Genomic DNA, 23,011 nt, shown 5'->3' with positions numbered 1-23,011 from the left:
GTAGTAACGTTGTAATGGGTTTACTATTATACGTTTATTTTAATACCTATCCGTGTATCAGTTTGATGCACGTGACGTGTATAGTTAAATGGGTATTGTACAGGTTCACTTGCTTTCTAAATGTCTAGAAGAGTCTCGAGAGTAAGAATCAACAATATTTGTTTTACTAAAACGCTAGCATGTTGTTCAAGATTGTTGAAAGTTCGAGAATCTCGCATGATAAATATATAAAACCAACGCCATCGAGAGACAGTTTTATGTTGTTTGTCATCCACGATCGGTATACTATAAGCCTCGAAAGCTTTATCTGTCATTAACGCTTATTAATCGGAAAACTACAGAATTTGACTAGGAACGTTTATAGATTTCGAACATTATCAACTGTTCAACTCAGTAAACTCCTGATACTAGCATTGATATGAGAACATTAAATATCTTCGTTGATAAATGTCAGCTTAGAAGCAGCGTGAGGCCAACCTAGCTACCGAACTTAAGCGAGATGTAACAATGTTAAATCAGAATTAATGTTCTCTTCATGGACCTGAACCATCGAAAAATATTCAGTTCTAGACCAGATTAAAGATTTAGAACAGTTAATAAGTTTGGAAACTCTAGTATATATAAATAACAATTTTTGATAACCAATTTGAATATTCGTTATTATAAATTGTATTGTTGTATGTGTGTTAAAATATATTTGTGCTAAGAAAGAAAATTGCGTGTATCAATCTTATTGGCAAATATTATAAATTAAATACATATCGGCATTCAAGTAATTTCTAAATTAAAATTAAAATTTTCTGTTACTTGAAATCGTAATATGTAATGTATATAACATAATACATCAGAGATTTAACCGGCATAAATTATAATACGTAACAGAAGTTAAGCACAAAGCTACACAATGGGCTACCTTTGCTCGTGCAACAATACCCATGGTGCAGATAACACATATAGCCCATTTTCTTAAGCATATGCTTAACTATAAATAAATTAATAAAGTCTTTCTTTGTTTAATAAGGTTGCACTCACAATTACGTATATGAGCTCAATGAATTTTCAGATGACGAAAGTTGGATACGAGTCTGATGAAAGAAAATAATATTATAATAATAAATTTTACCTTCTACTACAAAAATTAGTAATTTATTGACTCCAGTTATTCGTTCCTCGAAACTAGACGTTACTCAGATACACTATACATAGACGACGCTGCTAAGTCTCAGATAATTGTTTCCACAAGTTAAACAAATTGCTTACTTTTTAATGCAGTGCCTACGATTTTTATAAATTTTTCTGACTCTTGGAAGTTGAGTTTAATATATAAGCATTTTAGAACCATAAATACGTTTCTTTTCATAATAACGAGGATATAAATAACACATTACAAAATCTGACAAGTTTATGTATCTTTTATTGATCAACTGTTAATCTTCAGAATTATTTGTGCTTAAAATCATTATTATTTAGGTAGTGATATATTTGTATTATGTTTTATATCTTGTTCCGAGAACAATTATATGAATGAAAAAAGTCAGTCTTGGTAGATGCCACTTTATCTTTTGACAGGTTTATTGAAATACACTTCAATTTTGTATATGCATGTGTTACATGAAGACAGCTTTTCCAATATCATTACTTTCTATAAGATACTTCAGAGTGGCGCTAAACACAAGTACTGAAACATGGCGTCTACCTGTATCTCTACTGGATCATCAAATCTCCAAGTTTATAAGCAGATATAATATGGGTATTTGGGGATATATTTGTAGTTAAAGTTCAAGTTATGACCAGCCACAGTGGCACGTAAAGAGTAAAAATTGGAAGTTGGTAACCCTTATTTATGGAGATAAGGTTGAACTACATGAATAAACTGTGGAATGTAGACAGAGATAAAACAAAAGGAACATTTACGTTGCGATGAATATTTTTATCTCAGCAAAAAGTATTACACTAAGAGACTAACTCTGCAGAGATATTTCTTGTGATTGGCTTAGCGTACATGGTAGATTCAAACATAAAACCACGAAAACCAGATAAACTAAAGTGTTAAAATTCAAAACGTAACTGTTAGTTGACATTGAAAAGAATCAGTTTAAATATAGCTGGATCGTGTGAAATTGCATACTTTATACGAAGTTTTTTTTTACAGCTAAACGAAATGAACAGTTTTAAAATTCGAAGTATGAAGTTAATTATGCAACTGTAAAGGGAATCTATTGAAAAATCTAATTGTCATTGAACCCATTAGCATTAATAGCTTTTATATAGTTTATAATACTTAGAGTAGATATTATTCATCAAACAATTTTAAGTCATGACGTAAATTTTCATTATTTGTTTCTAAAAAATTATCACAAGCGAAGAAAAAGACACAAAGAATACTGTAACTTAATTAAGATAGCTGAAATAAATATTATCGTGATTGGAATCAAAAACAAAAGAAAATGTGATGTCAGGAAAAGCTAAGATGTCAAACGATAAGAAAAGAATAAACACAACTAATATATGTTTATTAATATAAATTACAAGCTTGTCAAGAGTATAAAAAGTGAGCCATCTACTGGACACATGTGAAAGTTTGTTTGTTATGAATTTCGTGCAAAGCTACACTAGGGTTATCTGCGCTAGCCGTCCCTAATTTAGCACTCTAAGACTTGAGGGAAGACAGCTAGCCATCGCCACCCACCGCCAGCTCTTGGGCTACTCTTTTACCAACAAATAATGGGATTGACCGTCACATTATAACGTTCCCACGGCTTTAAGGGCGGGCATGCCGGGCTCATGTGAGAGTTAATTGAATGTAATAAATAAATTACTATATATAAACACTAGCATAGATACATATTTGAAAATTAGACATTTACTTCAAAAAGTTGGCTCTGACAAAACCATTTATAGTTAACTCTTGCATTTAGAAGTTAAACAGTTTTATGTCAATATTTATTTTAATACTGGAATTATCAGAAACAACTCCAGTCAGATTTTGACTTCAAAAACAGATCTAGCCAAAAACACCATAGGTATTAAAGAAGTGGGGCCAAAAGAGGATTCAGTGAGGAGAAGAAAAAATGTGGCAATCAAACTACACTAATAACACCGGTAAGAATATTACAGTAAATATTTAGTTATTCGTGACTTGGCGTGGCCACGTGGTTAGGGCGCTCGACTTGTAATCCTAGGGTCGCGAATTCGAATCCCCGTCACACCACACATGCTCGCTCTTTCAGCCGTAAGTATGTTATAATGAACCTGTCAGACTCACTATTCTTTGGTAACATAGTAGCTCAAGAGTTGGCTGTGGGCAGTGATAACTAGTTGCATTTATTCTAGTCTTATACTGCTAAATTAGGGACGGCTAGCGCAGATAGCTCTTGTGTATCTTTGTGCGAAGTTCAAAAACATAAAACATTCATTCGTTAGCCACGTCGCATTTTCTGTTTAAAGTGGGTGTTTATGGTGGTCTAAACCAAATAAGCGTTCTCGCTGAGTAATGAATAGATATATTGTTTGTTTAAAGTTAAGCACTATTGTCTATCTCTGTTCTTCCCAACAAGGGTGTTGTAATCCGGTTTGTAAGTCAGCTGACATACCTCTGTGCCACTGGGTGGCAAATGGATAAAGTTCCTGATGCTTTTTTATGTTATTAGTAGAAGGACATTAACCAAATGGGGTATTCAAAGTAAATATAAAATAGAAGTTGATCCTTAGCACCCGTGGAATTAGAGTAAATTAATCTATGAGACCTTTTTTAAAATATATATATACATTTATCAGCCATATTTTTGTGCGCCAGCAAATTCAAGCAAGCACAGGGCGAGTGTATAGATTATTAGATTTTATTACTCATCAGAATCTCTACCAGCCTACTCTGAAATTGAAATACTTTTAGGCAGAATTACAGTAAGTTCATCTTTGAGACTTTGAATGTAGTCAAACAAATTAATCCAAAGAGTTTGACCTCCTGAGTTTAGAACTGCAATCAAATCTCAAATCGGCCAAGAAGTAATGGCTCTATGAACTAAAAGTTTGTACTTGAAATAGAAAAAAAACAAACTTGGAGCCATTCTGTAAGTCACTATGCCGCGACTAAAAGTTCGTATTCTACTGCGTATGTTAATAGATCATACTAATGGTTCAGAGAGCTGTGATGTGCTGGGACTAATGCATTTATTGAACTTTTTTTTATGAGGGAGGGGGTGAAGATGCTTGCTAAACGATTCTTTTTATTTCCTACAGGTCTTGTTGTTTTTAAATATTTGGCAGCCAAAGAATAGATGTGTTTTCACTTAACAAGAACGAATGTAAACGTTTGAGAAAATATTTAACTGAACGATAAACAAACCTATAAAATAAAAACGTTTGTCAAGTTAAAAATCGTACTGGTAGTAACATCAAGAAAATGTAACTAAACAGTAAATATACTATTTCTTTTTTACTGGCCTCTCCACCAGTACAGCGGTAAATCTACGGATTTACAACGCTAAAATCAGGGCTTCGATTCCCATCGGTGGGCTCAGCAGATAGCCAGATGTGGCTTTGTTATAAGATAGCCAGATGTTATAAGAAAAACTTTTTACTCTTTCTTTGTCCTCTGGTAAGTTTACTGGTTTCAAGTGCAGTGGGTAGAGTGCGGATAACTTATTGCGCGTATTCTAACTAAAAATATCAAATAACAACATCTTTTTCAGTAGGATTTTACTCATTTAGGCTTAATAGCTTATTTATAGGTGAATTCTAGAAATTGAGATAGTTTCAGTTAAAATGTCACAGTAATCGATGAGAGATATCACGATGGAAGAATGATATAAAACATACATATTTTATTGAATTAAGGAAGCAACACAAATATGTTTTGTTTACTTCGATCTTTGGTTAGATTCTAACGTATTCTGAAACAAGCAGTTCGCTAACGCTGATTTGATTCATTTGAGATGTTTAAATTGGTTATAATTCAGCTTAACACATCGGAACAGTTTATTTATAGGTTACTAGATATCATGGTTAGTGAGCAAAGTAATAATAATAATAATAAGATTTAAGTTATAAAAACATAAAAATAAAATTAGCTTGGTCACATATTTTTATCAGAATTACAGTATTTTTAGAGTGAAAAATGGTCCTTTTCTCTCTGTATGGATTGACATTACAACTCTTTATAAACAGTTAAAACTACATAACATAGTTTTGCATTTGCTAAATAACCTGATGTTTAATGCATCGCGCTCTAAAACCAAAGAAAAACAAAATCTAGTAATAGCTTATATAGTTTAAAAATATAATAAAATAAAAACGCTTAAGTTGTTTTGAACCTATTTAAAAGCAAGTGCTGCTTCATAGGTTTTCAAATCTCAATTACTGCGACCGCATAGTGAGAGGTTATGTTAAAAACACTGCACTGTGTGATTAGGTAATTCTCAATTTAAAATTCAAAGGAACAGTGAATAATAACAAATCGTACATACGAAGCTTACATAGAATCTGAGATAATTTAATACTTTTACTGTCTTTTATTTGAATTAAAGTACCAGACTAAACAAAAGGGAATCATTAATATCCACAGAACTTATTATTTTTGTGTTCCTGGTTGGGATGTGCGGCCCCCCGCTAGTGCAGCGGTAAGTCTACGGCGTTGCAACGCTAAAATCAGTGGTTTGATTCTTCTCGGTGGGCTCAGCAGATAGCCCAATGTGGCTTTGCTATAAGAAAACACACATTGGGATGTGCGTATACCCGATTCGATTTTGTTACTCGTCAGGACCTTACCTTGAAATTCTTTTAGACAGAATTAGAATACATTAGTGTATGAGACCATAGGCGAGGTCGAAAATATCAGTCGAAAGAGTTTGACCTTCTGTGTCAAAAACTCTTAATTAGATCTCAAATCGGTCAAGAGATGACAAAGCTATGACCCAAAAGTTTGTACTTGAAATAAAACAACAAACTCAGAGCCTTTCTATGAGGTACAGCAATAAGTCTACGGATTAACAACGCTAAATTCATGGGTTCGAGTCCCCTTGGTGAACTCAGCAGATAGCCTGATGTGGCTTTGCTATAAAACACACACACACACATTCTATGAGCTGCTCATCTGCGGCTAAAGATGCGACGATTCCACTTTTACTGGGACATCTGGTAGCTGTATTAATAGTTTATTAACCATATACGTAACCACCACCAGTCTCTTATTTATTTAATCAGAAACATCTTAAGTGTGGAAACATGGAACAGGGCGCTGCAAAAAAAGGATTGAAAGTGCAACTTAAAGGAATAAAATCAAAATTGACAGCCAAACTGTTAAGCACACTTTCGTCATTGATAAGAATTTTATAATGTAAATCCTCATTCATTGTAAGCAGTCCAAGTAACTAATGAATAAATATTTGCTGTAAAATTATTAGCATTGCCATAAATTTAGCTACAAGTTTGGCTGCTAACTTTGATTTTATTCTCTTAAGTCGCACACTCAGCTGCACTTTTACGTACCTTAGGCAGTTTCGATTAGATTACGTGATTTTATGTCAATACACACCAATAAAATACAGAAAGTAAGAAAGTGAAACTCGATAGTAACCCACAAGTCATTAGTTTCACGGTGGCAACTCTATTATTCAGAACAGATCTTTACTTTACAGAACCAACCAGTTTCTTTAAAACATATGGCGGTAGCTTTCTTTATAGTAACACCATGGAATTTAGATAAACAGTTTCATAACATTACCCTTATGCAAGTGGTAAAGTAGCCGTATGAAGCATCATTATTTTTGTTAATTACTTAAGTTAATATCAAGTGACGCTAAACGCTATTTAATTAGGACAGCATTATAAAAAAATTAGTAAACTTGTGCTGAATAGTTGCAAATGAATAACTAATAATAACCGTACACCCCTATGATATTTTGAAAATTTGAGCTAGAAACCTTTAATCTAGATTGCTTGGCCTAACCAATAAGTATGCATCTGCAGTACTTTCATCTTAGATTTCTGCTGCTCCAGATCAGCCGTCCTTAATCCAAATTACAAAACCTAAAATACTCATCTCTATCTCTTAGTCGAAGTTGGCATAAAACTTTTAGACCGATATCTCACGTAGCTTTTTTTGCGTGTGCGTGCACAAACATTTTAATAAATTTGAGCAGCTTTTCTTGAATAACTCTGCAAATGTGGCTTATATTTTCACCAACTGAGATTTCAAATTGTAAGTCGAAAATATTTCTCCGTGTTATAAATGTGAAAAAAGTACATAAAAAGTTAAGCATGCTTTCTTTCAAATAAAGTTACCGTATTTTTGGTGCGTATTAAAAAGAAGGAAGAAACCCAATCAAAATTGTAGATGACAGTTAATAACACAGTGTGTCTTAGAGCAGGTTGTCTTGGCCACACGACACACTAAAATGTGTCTTGCTTGATATGGCGGGATCTGGGAGTAGTAAAAGTGAGCATTACTTTTGTAAAATTAAAATAGTAAATATAAAACAAAAGAGTAGTTTATAAATATGAGATGCAAACCTAAACAACTTAAGAAACCTTAAACGTGAAGACTTTTTAAACTTGTTTTTGAAAGTATAATTTCTAAAATTGCAGTATTAAACCCAAAATACAACCGTATTATTTTATTTCTAGATAATTATTGCTAAATAAACGTTACAACTATTAAGACTGTTTATCATTGTTAATTATTACAGATATGAATTCTACCATAAAAGATCTGTATGATAGTGAAAATTCATTTTTATACTTCTAACACTTGAAAAAAAAGACTGAATTTTTCACTGTATTTTTTTTAAATATTCAACAGTTGCATTTTAAATAACATTAATATTCGCGCGTGAAGTAGAAAGTATAAACGCCATCGTCAAATTTACAAGAGAACAAATAATATCTAATAGCATTTTATTTATAAAATAAATATAGACTATACAGCGTATGTGTATGTTTGAAAACTGACAACAACTAAACAAGTGAGAGCTAGAATTAACCTCTTGTAATTTCAAACACACTAATCATGTGTTTACTGATGCTATAACATTCAAAATCTTGTTTGATTACTTCTTGGTGTACGCAGTTCAATGTCTTCATTAAGCTTACAAGACAAGATAAATTACTATCACCTTATAACAGCAAACAAAACTCCAAAGTAATCTCTGGTCTTAAAGCCCAGAGGTAGAACATGTCCTAGATGAGCTATTTTAAGAGGTAATTTAAGTGGTTAATCACTAATTAAAGAGTTTACTGTAATTGCACAGCGTGACAGAAGTAGCATCCCATGTGTGAATACGTCAAATATTTAATCAATGTTGGCCATTTCAAAGTTACAATTATTCTAGTTGACGGTCTTTTACTACCAGGAGTTGTTCGATACATGAGAAAATCTTATGAATCGGCGCCAGAATTTTTCGATCTTCTGCTTTTAAGACATATGACATGGAGCGGTAGTTTTGTTACGTCTTTCCCAGAATTCCAAGTTATCTACAGTTACATATTGTCCATACACTAAAGGATAACAAAGCGTTATTATTTTTGTCAATTAATGGTATGCATCAATGGATCTATGTTTTATAACAATCAATCATCATATAAAAAAAATGCATTAATGACACTATTCTAATTAACACTATGTACTTGGATTTTCTTTACATGCAGTTTCAGTTTCTATTCACAGTAACTAAAACTTTTGTTTTTCATTTCATACTCTATCATGTTGACTTTGTTCCAGTTTCTCGTTAAACCTTTGAGGTAGTAGTTTTTCTGTGCTTTCTTTTATACCATTTCCTAGGATTCCCAAAGTAAATGTCATCGTAAAAATTCAAGCGAGCTACAACACTGGAGAAGCAATGCGATTTGATCTGATATTTTCAATATCAGAAAGCCGAGAAAAAGAAAACCTTTAAAACTAAATTTCCATTGTGTTGTAACCTGGAGAAATGACCTATTTCAGACGATAGAAAAAAGGTTGTATCAAAAGGTGAATAAAAGTATCAGTTGGAATTAGCTATGAAAACAATGAATAAAATGTGCACAAAACAATTACAGTCATGTAGTTAGGATTACGCCCTATGAAAGCCTGTGTATTTTTGTAATATTTTTGGATATATAGATATTTAATCTCAATTTCAACAATATTGAGAGATTATAGGAATATAACTAAACAACTAAAACTGAAGAAAAGACTTTTCAAGATCTTCTGTACATGTAATTTTACAAAAATGCATATTCTGAGGAAAAAGTTAGGACACCCTACCCCCTAATAGCTAGTGTTATCCTCTTTGGCTGAAATAACTGCAGTGAGACGCTTCTTGTAGCCATCTACCAGTCTCTGAAACCAGTCTGAAGAACGTTTGCCCCACTCCTCAATGCAGAATTCTGTCAGCTGTGAGATGTTTGAGGGGTTTCTTACATGTACAACCCGTTTCAAGTCACCCCACAGCATCTCAATGGGATTAAGGTCTGGGCTTTGACTCGGCCATTCCAGGACTCCCCATTTCTTGGTTTTCAGCCAGTCCTTGATGGATTTACTGGTATGCTTTGGGTCATAGTCGTGTTGCAGGGTCCAGTTCCGCTTCAGCTTTAATTTTCTTACAGATGGACTCACATGTACTTAAAGCACCCTCTGATACACAGTAGAATTCATGGTGGATTCTATGATTGTGAGATGTCCAGGTCCTGCTGCAGCAAAGCAGCCCCAAACCATGACACTTCCACCTCCATGATTCACAGTTGGTATGAGGTTCTTTTCTTGGAATGCTGTATTTGGTTTACGCCAAACATGTCCTCTGTTCTGATGTCCAAATAATTCAATTTTGGACTCATCTGTCCAAAGAACATTATTCCAGAAGTCCTGGTTTTTGTCTACATTCTCTCTGGCCAACTCCAGTTTGGCCTTGATGTTTCTTTTAGAGAGCAAAGGTTTCTTTCTTGCACACCTCCCATGCAAGTTAAACTTGTGCAGTCTCTTTCTGATTGTAGAGGCATGCACTTTCACATCAACAGTAGCCAGGGCCTGCTGTAGGTCCCGTGATGACATGTTAGGGTATTTGGAGACCTCTTTTAGCATATTGCGGTCTGCTCTCGGGATGAACTTGCTTGAACGACCAGACCTGGGCATGTTGGCAGTTGTTTTGAAAGCCCTCCACTTGTTGACTATTTTCCGGACAGTGGAATGGCTAATTTCAAAATCTTTTGGGATCTTTTTAAGTCTCTTAATAGACTCATAAGCTGCTACAATTTTCTTTCTGTAGGCCTCAGACAGCTCTTTTGCTCTAACCATGGTGATCACTTTCATTTCGACAGTCAGGAGCACACCAAACTAAATGTCTGAGGATTAGATAGGGCAAGCCTCATTCAAAATGCTGAGCAACGATTTTCTAATCATGTGCACCTGGTGTAATACATCTGTGTGTGAGTTGAGCCATTTTAAAGTGGGAATAAATGTAGTGGTGTCCTAACTTTTTCCTCAGTTAGAATATGCATGTTTGTAAAATTACATGTTCAGAAGATCCTAAAAAGTCTTTTCTTCAGTTTTAATTGTATGGTTATATTCCTATAATATCTCAGTATTGTTGAAATTGGGATTGAATATCTATATATCCAAAAACTTTTCAAAACTACACAGGCTTTCATATGGTGTGCTAACTTTTTCACATGACTGCATGTGAAAACGATCTGCATCAGAGAAACGACAGTTTTGCAGCTTACATTATAATTAGCTTCCATCTAACCAATCAGACAACGCCAATCCAATATATGCTTATAAAAATTCAAGCACGAGTGATGTGATTATAGTCGTTGCTTCTAGAACAAAATTGTTGTTAAAAGAAAGCGAAGATTTGTCTGATGAAAGCTACTCCCTACGTCAAGTTGAGACGAACTTTTATATTTCAGTAGAAGATCTAAAGAAACTCTGAAAAGGGTATGCAAAACAAGTACATTTGATAAGAGAAGAGATCAGGGTATAGAGCTCAAACTCTTCAAAATTGGTGTTAAATAACTCTATGTGTACTCTTTAAGTGACAAAAATATATTATAAAATTTTTCAATAACCTAGTATAGGTGTATGTTACTTCCAGAAAAATATCATAAAAATCAGCACAAAGTGATTTCAATGGATGTTCATATACTCACAAACCATTCCATATGAGAGATTTCTAAAGGACAAAGCTGAAATTGGAACTGAAATTCAAACAATGGAAGTAGTAAAACCAGAGAGAAAGTGGTCTCTTTAAAATAATTCAAACTGATAGCAACAATCATGAAAATGTCATTCCATAACAAATATAGTGAAACATTCTGGTATACCAGTTCAAGACAGGCTGCTTCTCAGTCATCGAATTCGGAAATCTACTCAAAACTGATGCACCATGACTGATGATTAGCTACATCAGGTTTGTATGCATCTAACCATTCTCTCAGGAAAAAGACATGTTCAACCAGTTCAGGAAGACAGTTATTCCATGCATACAGCAAATGTGGTGAAATGAAACTAGAAGTAAAAATAAACTGGTGGAACACCTGCTACAATGTCTTGACCAACACAAACTATCGATATAAATATCATTTAGGCAGCATAGGCTTATATGAAAACTTACAATGTCAAAAGACAACCCAACACCTTATATAAGCTGAGATTAGAAACAATGTTTTACAGTCACACATTCATTAACGCGTAATGCAATACGAGTGTATTTTATAATTTATTGGCTTACCTTTATTATTATTATTATTCATGGGACTAATGTACTAAACTAATAAAATATTGACCATTTAGTTGCAAATACTTATTGTGTTCATATATATACTCTTCAAAAAAAGAAACGCAAAAGGCAAAATTTAAGACATATTGTTAACAAGTTTATTCCGGGTAGTTCTGTGTGACATGTGTGAAACTTTGCACATTCACTGCTGAACATCCAAAGTCTGCAAAGGCGAAGTCCACGCTCACAAGTTGAAGTTTAACGTCACTCAACGTCAATAACGAGTATGCCCCCGTGAGCATCAATAACTGCTTGGCATCTCCTGCCCATGGAAGCGATGAGATGACGAATCACATCCTGTGGAATGGTTGTCCGCTCAGCCTGCAAAGCTGCTGCAAGCTGAGGTAGAGTCTGCGGTTGAGGTTGTCGCCGTCGCAGACGTCGGTCCAACTCGTCCCAAAGATGTTCGATGGGATTTAAATCTGGTGATCTGGAGGGCCAGGGAAGAACGTTGATGTTGTGGTGTCTCAAGATGAAAGTGGTGAGTCGGGCTGTGTGAGGACGGGCATTGTCATGTTGAAAAACGTCGTTGACGTTCACCATGATGGGTTGCACATAGGACCTAAGAATCTCGTCGACGGTTGCGTACGGTCTGATCGGAAATCCTACGCAGCCCTGGTATGGTTGAGGCAGTAGACGTCGCAGTGGTGGTCCTATCCCGAAGGTGACGTAACCGGATGTAGCGATCTTGTGTGAGCGTGGTCACACGAGGTCTGCCAGATCGTGGACGGTCACAAATTGATCCATGTTTTTGGTGACGATTCCATAGCCTTGTGATGGTGCTTGGGTGGACATTCACAGCTCTGGCAACATCTGATCGAGATTCGCCTGCTTCCAAGCGACCAATGGCGTTGTTGCATTGTGCTTCAGTCAGTCTTGGCGTAACTGTATTGCGTGTCGGTGGCTTAACACTGAGCTATGGAAACAAAGAACCCGTCACTTTTATAGGGATTTTGCACATGTTGCACTTGCAGAACATGCATATCTCTCAAACAAATTTATTGGACACGAATGCGTTTTGGCCAAAAATCCGATGTTTTCCTCCGTTTTCAAAGTGCACAACTTTTATTGTCATTTTGGTCTGACAATCAGTGCCTTAACACATGTAACATCATATACTCTGAGCTTGTAACGTTATTAGATATATTTCTCTTTAAAATAACAAAAATATCCCTTTTGCGTTTCTTTTTTTGAAGAGTATATATACATATATCTGTGCATTTACACAATTATTTCTAATTTTTCACATGGAAAAGACACATTATATTCTTCAATATTTGTTCTTTTTCTTCCGAGGAGGCCCGGCATGGCCAGGTAGGTTAAGGCGTTCGCCCCGTAATCAAACGGGGGCGTTATAATGTAACGATCAATCCCACTATTCGTTGGTAAAAGAGTAGCCCAAGAGTTGGCGGTGGGTGGTGATGACTAGCTACCTTCTCTTTAGTCTTACACTGCTAAATTAGGGACGGCTAGCGCAGATAACCCTTGTGTAGCTTTGCGCGAAATTAAAAAACAAAACAAAAAATCTTCTCAGAGAAAATTTGAAATATCTTAAAAATCTTGTTGTTCATATTAGCTAGCTAAATGGATAGACAGCAAAGAAGTGGAAGAGTAGAAAGCATGGCGTTTTATTTCTTGTGAATTAAATTAGAGATTAGCAATAAAACGGTAAGATATTTGTTCTTGTTTGAGACTTGTAAATGTTCCACAAATTATAAGACCTAATTATAAGTTATAAAATTCAAATTCATATTCAATAAATTATTAGGTTATAACAAATGTAAGTGGTTTTTATATCTGGACCTCAGTTGATGCGGGAAGTAATTTATGCATATACAGTATTTGATTATATATAATAAATATTGTAATATTTTGATCCATACAATACTATAAGAATTATGGTAAATATATGTTAAATCTGTGAAGCATAATTACTATCTTACAATACTCTTATTTTAGTTTGTTTACCCTTACTTAAAAATGATGTTGTTTACCTTAATCTAACTATATCATAACGACTGATAAGTCATAAAAGCTAGTGAAGATTTAATCAGTGACACTAACCAAACATACTTCAAGTATAAAATTAGTTCTAGGAATAAACATATTATTCAACTAATCAAAAAATATCAATCATTGTTTCAAATGTAAGAGACGTTTATGATATGTAAAAACAAAATTTCATTAGTTATGATACTGGAAAGCTGATAACAGAACGAAAATGGTGTGATCTACAAAATGGATAAAAGAAACTCTCTAAGTTACAGAGCTAATATCAACGTTTATTCACACCTAGAGGATTAACCTTTATGCGTATGTATATATATTTATATATGTATATTCTCTGACTTCTTGCGATATTTTCTATCTCATAACAAAGCTCAAATAAATGTGTAAGTGATAAGTTAAAAAGAGATATAAAACTAACCTATACAATTAATAGGTTAGAAAAAATGTAAAAAGCAACCCATAGAATTAATAGGTGAGAAAGAGATATGTCAGCATCAATACGGTTTAAAAGCAAATGTCATTCTCGTTTTCGTGAAAAAAAATTAAATCATCATTTTTTCCATATCAATTCTACAGCTATTTTCACAAGTTTCATTTTAGCTACTATAAACTGTAAAAGTTGTAAAAATTAGCTTACGCAACGGTACACCCTCATTATATCTTTATTATAACTTATGAAATAAGCATTAGTATAAAATATCAATGATTATTATGTTGAAAATATCTCTGTGAATAATAACATTTAGTCTTTATAAAGTACTTGGAAAATTTCACTTATTTCTCCAAGTCTGTTCAAATGAAGTCTTTTAGTGAATATACAAAAATAATTTATTAATGAAATAATTTTACTTAAAATTAGTTTTGATGATCCATACTTAAACTCTACTTATGCATGAAAATGTTGGGATTAATTACGTTTGAACATTATAAATGAATTCATTATCGTAGTACATGATCTTTGATTATGAGCTATCAAAATTCAAAGTAGTGGATCAGAGAATCTGAAGATAACTTTTGTAAATACGTTGCTTTAGCGAAACACTATAATTTTTCTCTTAAACAAATTAAACATTTGTTCAGCTTCAAAGTGATTTATATTCTAGCAAAATTTTAAAGGCAAACAATCTAACAAAATTGACACTAAAAACTTTCAATTTACGTTTTACCAGCTTTAATACAATGTTATTCACTCTAAAAAGGAAAGAGGAATAAAACAAACAATTCTAACAATACACTGCTTCTAAATACGGACTTTATTTCACAGTTTTATAACACTTTTGATAACATACTAAGGGAAAATCTTGCCTAAAAATCTTTTGACATTCTTTGAAAGGTTAATGTTTATACAGGCAAGAGTAAAGGTGTATACTTCGTATATATGGAGTTAAAAATACAAACATTTGACAAAGTACCACATAAAAGGCTTGAATAAAAGACTATTCCTATAGGTATGGGGGTAATTGGCAAATTGGATATAATGGTGGCAAGATGGAAGGAAGCAGAGGGTTGTTACAAACAGAGTTTAGTCAAAATTTACTGGTGTTATAACTCAGGGTTCAGTCTTAGGACCTTTGATCTTGATTTACATGACTGACAAAAATAAAAAGATGGTCATTAAATTACATAAATTTGCTGATGGTATTAATACCTTGCATTTTGCTAGCTGTGAAGATAAGCTGTTGCTTTGAAAACTAATTCAGATCATTTACTAAATGGCAGGTAGGTTTTAATTACAATAAATGAAAGATAATTCGTGTGAGTGATTATAATTTGAAGCATATGTATAATTTGGAAGGAAGTAACCTTAACAGTGTTATGAAAGAAAGAGATCTTGGTGTTGTGGGTGATCAGTTTTTTAAAGCCATCCAAGTACCGTGTTGTTACTAGATGAATGACAAATAGAATTTCAGATTGTATCTAGAGAAATATTGAATACAAGTCTAAAGAGGTTAGTTATAATTTCTATGCATATAATTTTGTTGAACCATTGGCTCCGTTCCTCAGGAAGGACATCGAATGGTTGGAAAGGATTCAGAGAAGGATTACTAGAATGGTGTCTGTGATGGAAAGTTTGTTATTCAAAGAAAGATTAAAATCTCTTTAAATGTTTTATCTTGAAACAAAAAAAATTAGAGGGTGTCGGATTGAGGTGTTTAAGATCGTAAAGGGAACTGATAGTGTTGACGAATAAATTTTTTTCATACTTAACGGTGAGATTAGCAGGACAAGGTGATATAAATATAAATCTGGCAGGGTATAAACCATCTTCAGCTATTTTTGAAACGTGGTTATTGTAATTTGGAACAGATTTACTTTGTATTTTGTAAGAGAAGTTAAGTAAGTTTAAATGAAAACTTGTTAACTAAATGAAAGATAAAGGCTGGCTTTGTGATTTCATTTATTCTTTTTTTTTAATAATTTGAGTTTAGTTCAAAGAATGGGACAGCCATGACGGACCAAAAAGTTAAATAGTGTCCATAAACCTTTCTTGTGTTATAAAGATGAATCGTAAAATTTAAGGCTTGCTATTAATTACATAGTATTTAATGATAAATGATTCTTATCACCCGTATATGTTACAGATTTCTGCTTGAATTTCGATTTTAGTTTCTGATAATTGTAAGACACCATTGCAGGGGAAGGTAAATGGGCGTTTTAAAGAAAATACAAACTGCTAGAAGAGTTTACAATATCGAAAAATATTGAAAACATGGGCATCGAGAGTAATTATGAATGAAACTATGGTAAAGTTTAACAAATATGATCTTGGCTTATTTATGAAAAGACCCCCCAGTGACTCAGCGGTATGTCTGCGGACATACAACAGCTAAAAACCGGGTTTCGATACCCGTGGTGGGCAAAGCACCAATAGCCCATTGTGTAGCTTTGCGCTTAATTCACAAAAAAAAAATATGAGAAGACATATTTTATTCCTACTATAGATCTTACGCTTGGCAATACTTTTTTTTGATCTCCGGACCCGGCATGGCCAAGTGTGTTTAGGCGTTCGACTCGTAATCCGAGGATCGCGAGTTCGAATCGCAGTCGCACCAAACATGCTCGCCCTTTCAGCAGTGGGAGCATTATAATGTTACGGTCAACCCCATTATCCTTTGGTAAAAGAGTAGACCAAGAGTTTGCGGTGGGTGGTGATGACTAGCTGCCTTCCCTCTGGTCTTACACTGCTAAATTAGGGACAGCTAGAGCAGATAGCCCTCGAGTAGCTTTGCGCGAAATTCAAAAACAAAACAAATAGTTGATCTCCAGACAATGATCTAACGTTGTCGATAGCAGAGATTTTATACTCGTGAAAAATTTATATGGTATTAAACCCAGTTTCAGATACTTTTCGCGACTACAATTCACATATAAACATTGTTGTCAGAGATGTGGCTCCGAGAGGTAACAAATACATTTTCCTTTGCAATGTATAATATTATCTGCATCAACACCTCCATTATACAAATAATGACGTCATCCGCACTTCCCTATTCCTAATTTCATTTTTGCATAGTTAATGAAATATAAAAAGCTTCTTATACACACATACATTCACACACACACAAATTACTTTTCTAATTATAGAGACTGTGATTAAAAACAAACAGAGAAGACATGGATTGGGCAGCAAAGCTCCTGATATATATTCAGTTGTCTGTCTTTGAGGTTTTGCTAGACCAAATGTGGATTTAAGACAAAGTCATCTATATCATCATCTGCTATCTGATCGGAAATGAAGAGACTAGTTTGATACCACTGGAGTCAACACTATTTATTAACTATTGATTTAGTCAGACCCTACGTCATAACTCTTTGGATTTAAGGACACTAATGCTTCATGGGTTACAGTTAAAACATCTTTGTGAAACAAATTCATTAACTGTAATCAGTGATCAAATAATCATAAAATAAAATAAAATATACTCTAATTTGAGATCTCGTGGTCATATGATTGAGAATAATTTTAATTATAAAACCTTGTCCGTTTAATTTTTAAATTTCAATAGTTTAAAATGAAGGCAAATTATCCCAAAGACCGAAATCATCGTAAAAATCTTCATAGTTTAAGTATTACTTTCCAGATGTTTCACCACAAGTATTTAAACTTTTATATGATGTATGTGCGACGGATTTCTCACTTAAGCGACAGTAATGAAAGATTCGTTTTGTACAAAAGAGATCAGCATCGGAACATACGACTTCAAATACATCATAAACGTTTTTCCTTACCATTTCTTCACAAAGACTGTGGTAAAATTGGTAAGTTCCAAGATTAGAGTATAAATTAAAAGTGATTAAAATAATTTGAAAAACGTACCAACTTTGTAAAAATACCCCTGAAACCTTTAAAACGTAATATAAAACACATTCACTTTGTCAGTAGTTTCAAAAAAAAAATTTTGCACTAACACAAATATCAACAAACCAGGCGTTTTATGTGCGTGTGTGTTTTTCTTATAGCAAAGCCACATCGAGTTATCTGCTGAGTCCACCGAGGGGAATCAAATCCCTGATTTTGGCGTTGTAAATCCGAAGACTTACGACTGTCCCAGAGAGAAACGGCGTTTCATTTTCCAAGTAAAGTTAATCAGTTTTAAGACTGCAAGACGTTTAAAAAATTAAATATTTAGAAACGATGTTATCACAAAATGAGTAAAAAACACCTTTTTCAGCCTCCAAAATGATATTTTCTACAAATATTATGAAATATTTATCTATCTGCTGATGCATTTCTGAATTAAAATTGTACTAGCTCTTTTATTTTCAAATTCTAAAACTATTATACAAAGAAAACGTATCACAGTTTATTACATAAATTTGTTGTTAAGCCAATGTTACATGATGGCTATTTGAGCTTGTACTATAGTGGGTATCAAAACCCAATTGTTTTTATTATAAACTTTCAGACTGTCTACTAAAAGAAAGACACATTGAAGGTATTTTTATCCCAAAATAAACAAATATAAGGCTTCCCCATGTAGAAAATGTAAATACATTCCTAACTAACAAATTACGTAGCACAATTAAAGTCGAAGATATAAACACGCTTTCTTTTCGCTTAATAATATATATATAACACAATTTATGCTTTTGTTTTACACAAGTAACCCACAAAAAACATTATTGGGTGGAGAACCAGTTTTGTGAATTTCATGAAAACTGTATTGTATATTTATTCTATATATATGTTCTAAATCCGTTTCTTTGTTGGGTACATGATGTATATTGTTGTATAAATACACAAGCAGATAACAAGCTCCCCTCGACATATTATTAAATTTGACGTTTTCATGAAATTCACATGTATAAAATATATATTGTTTTGTTACAATAACTGGGTATGAATATAATTCACCTAAGAAAAAATACATATCATAATGTATAATGTATCATAAGTAATGTATAAAATATATATTTTCTGTTACAATAGCTGGGTATGCATATAATTTACCTAAAAGAAATTACATACCATAATGTTTAATCTAAATCTATAAATATGAACATAAGGGACAGGTAAGTTTGTTAAAAACATGTTAATTATTCATTGTTAATATATTAACAGAGAATAATCGTACCAATTTACTGGAATAATATTGTTTCACACCAGACAAAGAAACAACTTGTTACGCAATTTCAACTCAATATAAACTGAACCTAAGCATGCAAAATTGATAGTACTTATTTCAGAATCATGAAGGTGTTAGTTTACAAAGGAAATTATACCATACATGAACGATATATCTAAAACAGAATACATGTCTTCGGAGTATCTACTATAGAACAAGTATGAAGTAATAATTATTCAAAATTATTTGATATACATTTATACACAAATGTGCACATGCTTAGACATCCACACATACATAGATAAATACATATGCAGGAATATATAATTAGATATCCACATAAAACGATTGAGAATTAAAACTAACAATTCTGATTTAGCGGGAAAACGAGAACAATATAATCAACCCGGGTTCATTTGTAAAATATATGTTCTGTAATACTGATGTTACATCAGAACATATTATAGAAATACGAAGGCTTCATTTCCAGAACTCAGTGTGAGTAGAAACACGTTTAGTAATAGAAATAATCATGATGGAATAATAACGAGGGAATATGTAAGTATGCCCAGTTCTCATGTTAAAATAAAGTGATTAACATATGGGTGTTTATGACCGATTTTGTCTCAAACCTGTCTTCATTTTATTTATGACAGTGATGAGTATACAACAATAGTGAAACTACAAATAAGTTTACTGAACAGCTTAAGTATCTGGTAGAAATTTATAATTTTCTGCCTACTATATATGCTGTAAAACAATCTAACCTAATTCATCAAAATGCAAAACATCGTATGTAAGTACTAATGGTGTATATTTGATAATTGTTTTTATTGGTTAAATAATATTTTGTAGGCTTATTTTTTGGAAGATATAACATTCAATGCTAATACGTTTTCGCTATTGAAATCTAATAACTGTCACACAATTTATATGACACGAAACTTATAAGAAAAAGATACGTTACGCAAAATAATTAAAGAATAGTTGGAATTTATAACATTTCTGAAATGACACTAAGGTTCATTGCAAAGTAAATCAGGCAAATTATGATTTGCCATGTGAGAAAGATACATATATAATGATCTCACAGAATCCTGTTTCGGATTACAGTTTTAAATGAATTACAAGATTTCATTTCCTACGAATGTTTCATCCAGCATAATTAGGTTTCACGTGTAGAGCTATCGGATGAATAAAAGCTGGATAATCAGAGCATGGTGTTGCCACTATCTCAAGGTATCGTTAGCAGGATGTGGAACCTATACAAGTCATATGATTGCTCTGACTTCTAGACAATAAAGAACATAAGAAAGTCCATAAGACAGGCAGACAACAACAATTTGTTGATTCTGGCTTGTCGCAATCATATAGTACCTTTTCTTATACTGAATGAGTTGTAGGTAACTACGAATGGAAGCCATGACGAAAATATACATACAGGATTTCGTTGGTCCGACATGTATTCCAGATGCTTAATAATACGAATTCCACTTACAAGGAATAAAACACTTCCATGAAACGATTCCAAAGAGACAAAGTCATGGGAAGCAATATTCATTTTTACAAATAAATGAAGTTTTACCCTGCAAAGACAGCAAGCTTATGCTCATTGAAGAGGTTATGGAACCAAATAAAACTCCATATTTATACAGAAAAGTGATAAAAATTTACAAACAAGAGTAATCGTTAGTGGTTATACTAACCATATGCTGCAAAATGTATCACTAATACTAGAGAGACTAAATCTTTGACTCTTACTTCAGTTACATGGTAGTGTAACTAGTTAAAGTTACAAATTAATATGATGCTAATCTGACCAACAGTATTCCGTGAAGAAAGAGGGACTGGTCTAATAAAATGAAGTGCATGTTCACTGGACTTTAAACCAATCATTAACGTATGACATGCTTCTGAGAGACCAACTACATCTCATGTATAATAATTTACACATTTTATTGGTGTCTGTACGTATTTGTTTATCGAAACGTCTTTTATAAAATATTTTACAAGTATCTTGATTGCTAAGTAAAGAATATTTAGTCAAAACTCTAAGACTGGGAATTACGTTATTATCTTAGAAAACAAAACTTATGCAAAGTTCTAAATAAGAGAAACTTTGTTCTAGTTTGAAATAGTTCACGAATTAGATTAAGAAGAGAGACGACAAGCTCTTACCGTCTTCAGCCCTACTCGGTCGGCCCAGAAGCGCGAGATTCGCCCAAAGATATAGCACGCTCACTAGACTGAAGAGGATCACTCTACTGAGACTAGTTTCTTTCATATTTCACTAGTTAGGTGACGTAAAACGTACAGATCAGAGTATTGAACCGTTGTGTCAGCCTTACAGTTCCTTCTGTCCTATTGAAATAAAGTTAACGAAAGATATTTGATTACACAATGAGTCTATCTGAAAATTCGAACTAACTTTCGTCACAACTGGGTAAATAAGTTTTGGGTTAATTTTATTTGTCACTATAACTAACATTATTTCAAATAATTGCTGTAAATGTTCCCCTTTTTTTATTTTTGAACAGTAGTTACATGTAGAGAGAGGTATATAGTAGAAAGGAAACTACGTGACAACACCGGCTACATTCTTAAAGAAAACTATACAATTCTGAAGTCGACTGTCTCTGAGACAGGCGGTGTAGGTCACGTGATAGTATGACGTTGCTTACGGGAGTGAACGGTTTGTGATTAGGAACATGCGGAGTAAAGGTAACAAAAGCTTATATTCAATCATTAGTAATATGTAAAACTTATAACAGAAATCCAAACCTTCGAACTGTTTTTTTTATTATTATTCTGTTTTTATGTGATACTAAAGATTACGTTATGATGACGCTAAAAACTTAAGTTGAAGATTTAGTTATTAACATAAAATTATTGCCTCGAATTCAGTGGAGATTCCAGGATTTTTTTATTTGGGAGAAGAAAAGGGAAAAAGACAGCTTGGGAGCATGTGCAAGAGAACCCCTCTTTAGTCATTTGCTATTAAATAGAAAAGAAATGGGATTTTTTGCCTTTAATTTTTTCTATTTATTCTTTTTAATTGTCAAAAAGAAAGTCGAAAAGATTTTCTTTGAACAGTTTTGTGACGGTCTGATGATGTTTGAACCACCACTAAGATCACCTCTACATCTTATCTGATTGGCCATATTTCTTTCGGTTCAGCTACGTAGTATGGCTACACCATCTGTCCAAAAAGGAATACAAATTTTAATTCAGTAGGACTCATAATACAGAGATAATTTAGAAATCTTTAAAAAAAACAACTAAATTCTAATACATCATATGAGTGCAAAGTAGATATATTCCAGTGGATACATCTTCGCTCGTGTTATAACATTAAGTTAAAATGTGTTATATTAATATAGTACCAAACTTTTTTAAGAGAAAGTTTACACCAATTTGTAAACTAGTGTTAAAGAAGGTCTGTGATCGTTGAAATGGCATAAAAGTTTCGCTCTTTGAACAAATATCTTGCGGAATAATGATTGACATAGCGAATAGTGAAAATTGGGTTTCACATTTCGCATCTCGTTACTGAAAAACATATCGCTATTCGCACTTTAATTTTTTTTATCTTGATAATTTATTTTTTCCTCTATGAATACTTAGCAGTTCCTCCTGTATTTTTAATTAGACTAAATTTGTATCTGCAAACCTATGTCCCACTTT

At 33.2% G+C, this 23,011-nt stretch overlaps 1 protein-coding gene across 2 annotated transcripts in view; it reads right to left on the bottom strand.

Annotated features, from left to right (window-relative positions):
• LOC143248367 (zwei Ig domain protein zig-8-like) overlaps positions 1-21,922 on the bottom strand; it is a 111,990-nt gene extending 90,068 nt beyond the window's left edge. For both annotated transcript variants that reach the window (XM_076496729.1, XM_076496730.1), the window contains exon 1: positions 21,506-21,922. In XM_076496729.1, coding sequence (XP_076352844.1) covers positions 21,506-21,611 — 106 coding nt within the window. In that variant the 5' untranslated portion in view covers positions 21,612-21,922. The remainder of the gene's footprint in view (positions 1-21,505) is intronic.
• Between the last annotated feature and the right edge of the window lie 1,089 nt (positions 21,923-23,011).

Source organism: Tachypleus tridentatus, chromosome 4, assembly GCF_004210375.1.
Source record: "Tachypleus tridentatus isolate NWPU-2018 chromosome 4, ASM421037v1, whole genome shotgun sequence".
NCBI classification, from domain to species: domain Eukaryota; kingdom Metazoa; phylum Arthropoda; class Merostomata; order Xiphosura; family Limulidae; genus Tachypleus; species Tachypleus tridentatus.
Note: the sequence above shows the minus strand (reverse complement) of the source record. Positions and strands in the feature narration are given on the sequence as shown.